Raw genomic sequence first — 12,650 nt, forward strand, 5'->3', positions numbered from 1 at the left:
TGGCTTCATGTCCATAATAGCAGCATTAAGATGGAAACAGTTTTAGCCCTGTTACTGCTTGAATGACCTGGCAGTCTGTTTGGTGGCCAGTCTTTGTAGTCAGGTAAGTTTCCCATAACCACTTCAGTCCCTGTGTGAGATTTCTGTCTGAACCTGGCTTATTCTTTTCCTCTACTTTATGTGTAGCCAGGACTCACGCAGCTCAATCCTGAGCCTCTTTGAGTCACAAAAGGCATTTCATCTTATGCTTACATTATTTACTATTTCATTTTCCATATGCTGTAATCAACCTTCCATTAGGATTTATAAGGAGAATGCCGGAAACTATGATTTTTTTTTTCTTTTTGAACTTTTCAAAATTCCTAACACAGTAATATGTCCAGAGTACCACACACAATGTTTACTGAATGAAAAAGAGAATGAGTTGAATCCTGCATTGAAAGCTCTGCATAAATCCCTTCCATTAGTTTAGTCAACCACATTTATACTTTACTTTTCCTTTTCTTTTTCCCAATAGCTCATTTTTATTTCCTCACACACTTGTATGGTCTAATAAGGAAAAACTGTAATGTGTATCTTGAAGGGTGATAACTGATCATCCCAAAGAGGACCAAACATACCTTACAGCTCAACAAGGTTCACATTTTCCCCTAAGCAAATATTAAATAATCCCATTATTCCCATAGATTTTAAAGAAACTCTTACCCAGCCTTAGCAACACTTATGGTTTGCTGCTCCATTGCTTCATGGATACTGGTCCTATCGTGCTCCTTGAGGCTATTGAACTCATCAATACAGCAAAGGCCTGCATCTGCAAGAACTAATGCCCCAGCCTCCAAATTCCATTCTCCTGAGTCTTTTACAGCAGTTACCGTCAGACCTGAGGGAACAAGCAAGCCATGTCAACTTTCATTCTCAAAAGCATCATCTTGACTGGGCGCAGTGGCTCACACCTGTAATTCCAGCAATTTGGGAGGCCGAGGTGAGAGGATTTCTTGAACACAGGAGTTCGAGGCCTGCCTGGACAACATGGCGAAACCTTTTCTCTACAAAAAAATTTAAAAATTTGCTGGGCATGGTGGTGTGTGCACCTGTAGTTCCAGCTACTCAGAAGGCTGAGGCGGGAGGATTGCTTGAGCCCAGGAGGTCAAGGCTGTAGTGAGCCGTATTAGAGCCACTACACTCCAGCCTGAGTGACAGAGCAAGATCTTGTCTTAAAAAAACAAAAAAGGCATATCTTAACCTTTGAAAGGAAAGAGATGCCTACATTTTAAAGAGAAGGGCATAAAGACTTTTATTTGCAGTTAACCAAGAATGGATGGCATCAGGACAACCGCGTCACATATCTAGTCACTGGAAGGCCTCATAAGCTCCTATGCTCTAAAAATCTAAGTTGTGTTCTCCAGTATTTTGTAGCAACCAGAAGTTCCCAAATTTTCTGTCTCTCCTTGTAGGTGCTCTGATCGAGTGGTCTAAACTTTTGGAAGGGGCAAACAGATCTCCAGAGACCTTATGACAGAGGTTGTGTACTACACACTGTTTACAGAAAAGGGTGCAGCGATAGAGAATAGTAATTATTACATTCCAATGATGAAAATGAAAAGCTTGCTTCCAGTTATGAGGGAAGGGATTATCTTCATATGTCTTATTGATTTTTATTTGTCCTGATACCAGTTAATAAAGCAGAATGGTCAAAAGCAAAGGCTTTGGAGTCAACAAGACTTGATTTGAATACTAGAGCTGTCATTCTAGCTGTTGAATTATAGGCAAGTTTCCTAATATATACAAGGCTGACTTTATTAATCTGCAAAAGAGGGTAACAATAGAAAATATCTTAGAGATTCTTGGATATTTAAATAAAATGTAACTAAAGTTCATTAAAAGGTATATGAAACATGAGTACGTTAAGAATAACTATTGCTGATAAAAATGGATAAAGCGGGGACATAACTACAGATTCTACAATGAACTAACAATAAGGAAATACTATGAATAACTCTATGCCACAGACTAGACAAAATGTCAAATTTTTTTGAAATATGCAGTTTATCTAAAAAGGAACAGATAACTTCCATAATCCTTTGTTTTCAAAATTAAATATTTAAAAACCTTCCAACACAGAAATCAGCAGGCTGAGATGGCTTCATAGTGAATTCAACCACATATCTGAGAAAGAAATAATGTCAATGCAACACAAATTTTTCAATAATATAGAAGAGTAAACACTTCCCAACTCATTTAATGAACTCAGAATTATCACACTAATTGTCATGATAATTGGATTGTCATACTAAACTAGGCAAAGACATATTATAAGAAACCTATAGACTAGTACCTCTAATATGGATGTGAAAATCCTCAACAAAATACAAGTGAATCAAATCCAATAATATATAAAAGGACAATAGATTATAGCCAAGTGAGGATTATCCCAGGAATGCAAGGTGCAGTTAACATTAAAAAATTAATCAGTGTAATTTGCCATGTCAATAAGCTAACGAAGAAAGAGCATACAATTGCTTCAACAGATACAGAAAACACATTTCACAAAACTCAACAATCATTTGTGGCAAAACTCTCAAAAATTATGAACAGAAGATAATTTCTTCAACTTGATAAAGGATATTTACAATAATCCTACATTTAACATACCTAATGATAAAAGACTGAATGTTTCCTCATCTCCTACAAAGATCAGAAAAAGGCAAGAAGATTTTCTCTTATCACTATTAATCAAAATCATGCTAGAGGTTCTAGCCACTATGAAATAAGGCAAGGAAAATAAATAAATAACATACAGACTGAAAAAAAAATAAAACTGTTTAAATTTGCAGACAATGTGATTACATAGAAAATCCCAAATATTCTACTTAAAACCAACTAGAACTAGTAAATGAGAGTGACAAGGTTGCAGGACACAAGTCAACATATGGAATATATGGAATATCTGGGTATAAGTCTTACAAAATATATGCAAGAATCTGTATGCAAAACTACAAAACTCTGATAGAGGAAATCATGACAACCAAACTGAGAGATGGAATAAACTCTATTTTCAAGATGTCAAATCTTCCCAAACTGTTCTGCTGTTAAATGCAATTACAAGCAAAATCCCAGCATGATTTTTTAAAAAATAAAGTGACAAGGTGATTCTATGATTTATACAGAGAAGCAAAGGAAATAGAAGAGCCAAACCAAAAAACAAGCTTGGAGGTCTCACATGACATACAACAAAGCTACAGTAATCAAATCAGTATGGTACTGGAAAAAGGTTAAGCAGATAGAACACTGGAACAGAACAGAATCCAAAAGTTGTCCCACACATAGAAGGTCAAGTGATTTTTTTATAAAAATAAAAAGGCAATTCAATGGGGAAAAGATAATCTGTTCAACAAATGGTACTGGAGTAACTAAGTATCTTTACGCAAGAAGAAAAAATGAATCTTGACCATACCTCACATGTAATATAAAAATTAATCCAAAATTAATTCGATACCTAAATGTAAAATGTAAAACTATAAAGAAAGAAAGAAAACACAGGAGAAAATAGTTGTGAATTCTTTTGGTTTCCAGTCTAACATACAAGGAGCTTAGAAGTCACTACTTCAATCTAACAAGTAAAAAGCTAAACAAAAAAAGCAGTAACTTCTTAGACCCATCAGAGAAATGAGATCAGAGGACAAATTACTGCCCCAGATTTGAAGACGGTCAGCCAGATACAGAGAATCACAACTTGGCTGAGCAGAAATTCATGAGCATAGACTTTTAAGTAAGAAAAACAGGCAAGAACATTTGAACTATAATTAGCAAATTGCTAATGGTTCACAGTGGAAAAATCAAGAAGGACCCCGTCACAGGGAAACCCCTACATTTCCTGCGAGTTTTACCACTGAGAGCTCTACCAGCAACTCACAGTGAAGATGGGAGTAAAATCTACTCCTGCTTCTGGCAGAGAGAGGGAAAAGGAACCATTTAGAAATACACCAGAACTTCCTGTTCTTAACAAGGCCTGTCCTTAAAAAGGAACTATTTTACTAGAGCCTTATCTACCTAGAAGAAGGGCATTACCCACCTCCAACCCCTTCCAGTCATCTGGTACCACCCAAGGGGGTGAATATACGAAAAACTGAGAAGCATTTGTGAAGTTCACAGCCCAGGGACACAAGCTCACTAAAAGGCTGAGACCTAATCACAGGACTATAGAATGCTTTCCATTCCCCAACACCTTATCACTGCAATACTAAAGGCATATTAACCACAATATTCCTTGTTCCTAGTACATCATGCCTACCTTTCAACAAAAAAATCGAAAGGCATACTAAAAGGCAGAAAACACAATTTGAAGAGACAGAATAAGCATCAAAATCGGATCTACATATGGCAGGGACACTGAAATAATCAAACTACGAATTTAAAACAACTATGATTAATATGCTAAGAGATCTAATGGAAAGAGTAGACAATATGAAAGAACAGATGGATAATGTAAGTAAAGACACAGAAATTCTAATAAACAATAAAAAAGAAATACTAGAGATCAAAAACACTCTAACAAAGATAAAGAATGCCTTTAATGGGCTTATTAGCAGGCTGGACATATCTGAAGAAAGAATCTCTGAGCTTGAAGATATGCCAATTAAAACTTCCAAAACAAAAAAGAATGGAATATCCAAGAACCATGGGACAACTACAAAAGGTATGACATTCATGTGGTGGGAATAAAAGAATAACAATAAAGAGAGAAAGGGATGGAAGCAATAGGTGAAGCAATATTGTGAAACATTTCATTGAAATATTGTCAGACAGTAAATTAGAAATCTAGGGTGCTCAGAGAACACCAACAAAATAAATGCCCCCAAAAACCCTACACCCAAGCACATTCCATTCAAACTTCAGAAAATCAAAGACAAAAAAAATCATAAAAGAAGCCAGAGGAAGAAAAACAGCTTACCTATAGAGCAGTGGTCCGCAGCCTTTCTAGCACCAGAGGCTGGTTTTGTGGAAGACAATTTTTCCACAGACCACAGTGGAGATGGTTTAGGGATGATTCAAGAGCATTACATTTGTTGTGCACTTTATTTTTATTATCACATCATGTCACAGGATCCTTAGGATGTCGCTTTGCCAGCCGGAAACCCCTGTGGCTGGAGGCGCCTCTGCATGAGTTTTACTCACATCTGCTGGGCTTGTTCCACCCATTCAGCCCAGTAGGCTGCACTCAGCTCACACTACCACCGGCCCGGATCTCATGTCTGCCAATGGCAAGCCAGGCATGGGGCGGCCACAGGTGTGTCAGTGAATGAGCGTGGTGTCCAGCCACTGTGCACAGCCAGGTGGGCCAGCTGTGACGGAGCAGGCAGCTCCAGGTACAGGTTCCACGTGAGGCTGCAGCTGGACCAGATGTACCGTAAGCGGCTTCTACTGCAGGCACCAGCGTCTGAACAAAGGGAACGTGATGGTGCCCAAAAGCTCAGAGACACCAGGAACTGCAGAGCCCCAAAGAGGGTGCTAAAGCATGTCACAGCCCTGGCTCAGGGAGCCCAGTGTTTGGGCACCAGAAAGGCTGCAGCTCTTCACTCCTTCAGGTCACCCACAATATGGCGAGTGGGGGACGTGTTTCAGTTCCGTCTGTGTTAAAGCTCTTTCAGTCCCAACATTCAACAGGTCCTGCATTCTTGTCTCATGTCCAGGAAGCATGAGGTACGCAGACAACCCGAGGGTGAGCAAGTGGAGAGGAGCTTCCCTGAGTGACAGAACAGCTCTCAGGAGACCCGAAGTGGGTAGCTCTTTTCCGCAGGCAGGTTGTACTGACAAGTGTCCAGCACTCAGCAGAGAGGAGACCTGTAGTGGGTAGCTCCTTTCTGCAGGCAGGTTGACCTGATGAGTGTGTGCATCTGGCTCGGTCTGGGGTTTTCATGGGCTCAGAAGAGAGGAAGTGCATGCTGACTGGTCCACGGGTGGACCTGGAAAAAGCACCCTAAGTTCTCACTTCAGGTTGTGGACTCTATCCAGAACTGGCAGCCTGGCCGTCAGGCTTCAGGCTATCCCTGGCTTGAAGGTGGAGCTTCACCAGGGACCCGTCCCTTCCTGCCTAGGAATGAATCTGTCTGCCTCCCGCCACCATCAACATGCTGTCCATGGTGCCCAGGCTGTTCAGGCTGAGGGAGGCCTGTGGGCCCACGCTGAGCTACCTTCAGCCCCCTGACATCCCCCCTCCCCGAGCTTGTCAGCACCCATAGTTTCAGAGGAAGCCAAGGCAGTGGGGTGGCACCCCTAGCCAGGTCACAAGAGTGCTCAGGCTTGGCTTCAACTTTGCTTCAAAACTGGAGTGAGAGCCAGGAGTGGGGAGAGGCCAGGGAGCAGCAGAAGGTACTTTTGAGCCTTCGGGGGAAGGGGGGCTTCCTGGGCCCCCAAGAGTGCAGGGAGGCCCAGGTCCAGAGCCACGGCTGGTGGTTGCAGCTTCACCCTGGTGTGTGGGGAGGCAACTTGGTAGCGGGCAGGGCTCTCACCTGTTCCTGGCCCCTGCCAGTTCCATGGAACGTACAGCCCTGGCCGCACACACTGCAGTTGGCATCCCCTCAGCAGCTGCCCCAGATGGGCTGATGCCGCCATCAATTGTAATATATAATGAAATAATTATACAACTCACCCTAATGTAGAATCAGTGGGAGCCCTGACCTTATTTTCCTGCAACTAGACAGTCCCATCTGGGGATGACGGGAGACAGTGACAGATCATCAGGCATTAGATTCTCATAAGGAGCACACAATGTAGATCCCTTGCATGCACAGTTCACCATAGGGTTCACGCTCCTATAAGAGTCTCATGCTGCCACTGATCTGACAGGAGGCGGAGCTCAGGTGGTACTGCGAGCAATGGGGAGCAGCTATAGAGACATAGCTTCCATTACTTGCCTGCCGCTGACCTCCTGCTGTGCAGCCCGGTTCCTAACAGGCCATGGTTGGGAACCCTGCTATAGAGAACCAAACATAAGAAGTACATCTGACATCTCCTCAGAAACCATGCAAGCAAGAAGACAGTGAAGTGAAATATTTAAAGTGCTAAAAGAGAAAAATCCCAACACAGAATTTTGTACCCTGAAAAATTATCCTTTCAAAGTAAAAGAGAAATAAAGACTTTCTCAGACAAAGATTGAAGAAATTTATTATCAGTAGACCTGCCTTGCAAGGAATGTTAAAAGAAGTTCTTCAGACTAAAGGAAAATGACATAGGTCAGAAACTCAGATCTGTATAGAGAAAAGTAGAACATTAGACAAAAAGACCTGAAAGATAAAAAACTTTAATTTTTCTTATTCTTAACTGATCTAACAGATAACCATTTGTCTAAAATATTAACAGAAACAATGTATTCAATTACATACGCATAGGTATATACACGCTTAATTATGCTTATGTATAAGTGAAATGAATGAGGTGAAAGACCTAAGGACAAGGAGAAATTAGGAATATTCTGTCATTACGAGGTACTTACACTACCTGTGAACTGGTACAGTGTTATTTTAAAATGGACTTAGAATAGTTGTAAATGTATATGCAAACTCTAGGGCAACCACTTTAAAAAAAAGTTTTTTAAAAGGCATATAATTGATATGCTAAGTGAGGAGAGAAAATGGAATCAAAAAAACTGCTCAAAACCATAAAAGGCAGAAAAAGCACCAAAGACAAAAACAGGAACAAAGAACAAGAGCAACAAATAAAAATAGTAACAAATACAGCACATGCTATGGTCTGAATGTTTGCCCCCCTGCGCTTAAAGCTCATATTCAATCTTAATCCCTACTGTAACAGTATTAAGAGGGAGGGAAATCCGACTATGGTATTTGAGAGGTGGGACCTTGGAAAGGTAATTAGGATTAAATGAGATCATGAGGGTGGGGCATTAGTGGCTTTATAAGAGAAGAAAGAGTTAACACACTCAACCCCCTTGCCATGTAATGTCTTCTGCCACCTCAGAACTCTGCAGAGAGTCCCCACCAGCAAGAAGGCCTTTACCAGATGTGCCACCTCTACATTGTACTTGCTAGCGTCCAGCACTCTAAGAAATAAATCCCTGTTCTTTATAAACTATCCAGTCTCAGGTATTTAGTTATAGTAACAGAAAACAAACTAACTAAATATTAATCCAACTCTATCAATAGTCACCTTAAACATCAATGTTCTAAATATATCAATTAAAAGAGATTGTCAGAATTGATTTAAAAAAAAAAAGACCCAACTATAAGATGTTTACACAAAACCCGTATTTCAATTTAGTTTTTATTTCAATAGTTTTTGGGGGTACAGGTGGTATTTTGGTTATACGGATGAGTTCGTTAGTGCTGATTTCTGAGATTTTGGTGCCCCCATCATCTGAGCACTACACACTGTACCCAATAAGCAGTCTTTTGTCCCTCACCCCACTCCCACCCTTCCCCGAGTCCCCAAAGTCCATTATATCATTCTTATGCTTTTGAGTCCTCACAGCTTAGCTTCAACTTATAAGTGAGAACAAATGATATTTGAAAACCCACACTTTAAATATAAAGACATGTACAGATTAAAAGTGAAAGGATAGAGAAAGATTTATCACTCCAACAATAATCATTAAAAAGCACGAGGTAAGAGGTGGTGATGTCAGCAACATGGCAGAACAGGAAGCTCCTGACTCTCCCTCCACCCACAAAAGCACCAAATAAACATCTCTTCATGGATTAGCTCCACCTGAGAGAAAGTCAGGGACCAGTTGAGAGACTCCTACCCACCGGGCGACTGAGAAAATTTCCACATCAGATGGGAAGGAAAAGCTGAGGCACAGGACCCTGCCTTAGACACTGCTCCATACTATCCGGAAAGGACTCCCCAATATCAAGCTTCTTTCTATGGAGAAGAGAATTTGTAATCACATATAGAACCCTAACTCTAAGGCTTCCCATAGTATGGTTCTTAATTCATTGGCTCTGAGAGCAAAGAGGATTAAACACATAAGACTCTCTCTAGACCATGATAAATGTCGTGGTTTGCTACGGGCACTCCAGTACTACTGGGGCTTCACCCCCCAAGAGCAGTGCAGAGAAGGGGCCTAAAATATGCAGCCCCTTCTTTCTGCCTGGAAGGAATCTATAACACACTCTTCTAGTGGCTACATGGCTGCTTGTCTTCTAACGAACTTGCTTCAAGGAGTTAAAGAGGCAGACAAATAGAGCTTGGCTAACAGCCTAAGGAAGTGGACTGGCACTTCTTGAGTCTTCTCCCCTGGCTCACGCCAGAGATAACTCCAGGTTTATTAATCTCTCATGGAAGAGAGTCTGACTGTATATTGAGCACCCACAATTTTACAGCTCCCACTCAACAGACTGTGTCCTAAACTTCCTATCTCTGAAACCAGAGGGAAGAAAGTATATGTGAGTCTATCTGCACCACAGAAAAAAGTGCCAGTTTTATATTGGCATGTAGGCATTTCAGGGACGTCATCCCCTAGGAGCAGTGCAGAGAAGGGGCTTTAAAAACAGCTGTTTCTCCTCAGATGGGGTTTATGCCACATATCAAGTGCTCCAACTTTTACAGCACCTCCCTAAATAGTCCCTCCCTTAACTACTCTTAGCTCTGACAGCAGAAGGTGGTAGGCATATGTGAGTCTCCTTAGATCACAGAACAAAGGGGTGGTCTTGAACAAGTATGCAAACACTTCTAAGGGCTACATCCCCTTGGAAAAGTGTCAAAAAGGGATGAGAACATGTAGCTTCCATCTTCTCTCCAGAAAGGGCTTACAACATACTTCAAGTGGTCATTTGACAAGCTGGCTTCTAATGGACTTGCACTGGGGAACTAACAGGGCAAACAAACAACAGCTCTGCAGCAGCCAAAACCAGGGCGTGACACTTCATGATCCTTTCCTTTGGCTTACCCCTATGATAAATCTAGGCCTCCCCCATTCTACGTGAAAAAAGTCTGATTACACATCAAGTGCCACAACTTCTATAACTTCCACCCAAGGTACTGTCTTGTTAACAAACTAGCTCTAGGAGTTGATGGGACTTTGCATTCCTGAGTGGCCCTAGATCCAAGGGCCATACAATGGGTCCACGTCCAGCAGCTATCTCCCCAGGATCTAAGGGCATAGCCTAAACATGAATTCAGACATTTGCCACAGATCCTCTACCTGGCTTAGCATAGAAAGAGTGGGAAATAGATGCCCACATTTAGCTTCACCATGAAGATGGAATGAATTGAAACACACAGCCAACATCCCAATCTTTCCAGCTACATCTAAAAGAATCTGGCTCCTAACTTCCTTGTCTTGAGGTACTGACAGAATATGGCACATCTTAAGCTCCACAGTGCAACCCTGAACAGAGACAACAGTCTGGATGAACACAAAGATTTGAAAGGCACCTTAAAATCTTTGGCCAGACAGATTAGTGAGACCTTTCTCCTACATAGACAAGTCTGACAAGACTGGGAGAGGTAGTTGTCTTATCTAATACACAGAAACCAACATAGAGAGTCATGGAAAATGAAGAAACAAGGAAATATATTCCAAAGAAACGAATATGGTAAATTTCTAGAAACTAACCAAAGTGAAGTGGAGATATGTTATGTACCTGACAGAAAATTTAAAATAATTGTCAAAAAGTTGCTCACCAGGATCAACAGAGCAATGCAAGAACTAAGAACTTCAACGAAGAGAAATTATAAAATTATCAATTGAAAATCATATATCTGAAGAGTACTGTCGCGGAACTGAAAAATTCAAGAGAGAGGTTTAAGAGTAGATAAGATTCACTAGAAGAATAGATTGGTTAACTTGAGACAGGTTACTGGAAATTATCCTATCTGAGGAGAAAAAAGAAAAAGAAGAAAAAGTGAACATAGCCTAAGCAATTTATAGGGCACCATCAAGTAAAACAGCTTATGCATTACTGGCATGCCAGAAGGAGAAGAGAAAGGGATAGAAAACATATCCAAAGAAATAATGGTGGGCCGGGCGTGGTGGCTCACGCCTGTAATCCCAGCACTTTGGGAGGCCGAGGCGGGCGGATCACAAGGTCAGGAGATCGAGACCACGGTGAAACCCCGTCTCTACTAAAAATACAAAAAATTAGCCGGGCGCGGTTGTGGGCGCCTGTAGTCCCAGCTACTCGGGAGGCTGAGGCAGGAGAATGGCGTGAACCCGAGAGGCGGAGCTTGCAGTGAGCTGAGATCCGGCCACTGCACTCCAGCCTGGGCGACAGAGCGAGACTCCGTCTCAAAAAAAAAAAAAAAAAAGAAATAATGGCAGAAAACTTCCCCAGCCTGGGTAAGAAGATAGAAAGCCAAAGGCAGGAAGCCCAAACAATACGAAATAAGATGAATCCAAAGAAACCTATGCCAAGACAATCATAATAAAATTATAAAAAGTTAAAACACAGAGTGTTGAGAGCAGTCAAGTAAAAGCAAATCATCACATACAAAAGAACCTTCTCATAAGACTATCAGTGGATTTCTCAACAGCAACCTTGCAGGTCAGAAGGGAGTGAGATGATACCTTCAACATCCTAAAAGGAAAAAAAAAAAAAATACTCAGCAATTCAGTCTTTTAAAAAAAGGGGGTGATAAAGACTTTCTTAAACAAAAAGTTAAAGCATTTGCCACCATGAGACCTCTCTTAAAAAATATGCTAAAGGGAGTTTTTCATGCTGAAGGAAGAAGACACTATTAGTAACATGAAGACATATGAGAGTATAGTCATGTGCTACATAATGACATCAACGGTGGTCCCATAAAATTATAATGGAGCTGAAAAACTCATATTGCCTAGTGATGGTGATGTCCATTATGATACTGTAACACAAGGCATTACTTGTGTTTGTGGTGATGCTGGTGTAAACAAATGTACTCCTCCATTAGTCATATAAAAGTGTACAGTAATGTTCTAAACCCTTACTTTCACTCACTACTCACTCACTGACTAACCCAGTGCAACTTCCAGTCCTGGAAGCTTCATTCATAATAAGTACCCTACACAATTTTACTGCATATTTTATATATTTAGATATGCTTAGATACACAATTACTTACCATCGTGTCACAAACTGCCTATAGTATTCCACACAGTAACATGCCATACAGGTTTGTAGCCTAGGAGCAAAAGAGTATACCATATAGACTAGGTTCATAGTAGATTATACCATCTAGGTTTGTGTAATACACTCAGTGATGTTCATACAACAACAAAATCACCTAATAATGCATTTCTCAGAGTGTATCCCCATTGTAAAGTGATATACGACTGTACATTGTCAAATCCAAAGTACTCTAGTAGTACAATGGGGTTGAGTAAATTAATTGTATTTCTTTTTTTTTTTTTTTTTTTGAGATGAAGTCTCACTCCATCGCTCAGGCTGGAATGCAATGGTGTGATCTCAGCTCACTGCAACCTCCACCTCCTGGGTTCAAGCAATTCTCCTGCCTCAACCTCCAGAGTAGTTGGGACTACAGGCACGTGTCACCACGTCCAGCTAATTTTTGTATTTTTAGTAGAGATGGGGTTTCACCATGTTGGCCAGGCTCATCTCAAACTCCTGACCTTGTGATCCACCCACTTCAGCCTCCCAAAGTGCTGGGATTACAGGCGTGAGCCACTGCGCCCGGCCAATTAATTATATTTCTAA

General features: G+C 41.0%; 1 protein-coding gene across 5 annotated transcripts in view; it reads right to left on the bottom strand.

The window, feature by feature from the left end:
* LOC105465507 (minichromosome maintenance 9 homologous recombination repair factor) overlaps positions 1-12,650 on the bottom strand; it is a 126,057-nt gene that overhangs the window by 40,703 nt on the left and 72,704 nt on the right. For all 5 annotated transcript variants that reach the window (XM_071096366.1, XM_011713958.3, XM_071096365.1 and 2 more), the window contains exon 8: positions 706-880. In XM_071096366.1, the coding sequence (XP_070952467.1) occupies positions 706-880 (175 nt within the window). The remainder of the gene's footprint in view (positions 1-705; positions 881-12,650) is intronic.

Source organism: Macaca nemestrina, chromosome 5, assembly GCF_043159975.1.
Source record: "Macaca nemestrina isolate mMacNem1 chromosome 5, mMacNem.hap1, whole genome shotgun sequence".
Classification (NCBI taxonomy): domain Eukaryota; kingdom Metazoa; phylum Chordata; class Mammalia; order Primates; family Cercopithecidae; genus Macaca; species Macaca nemestrina.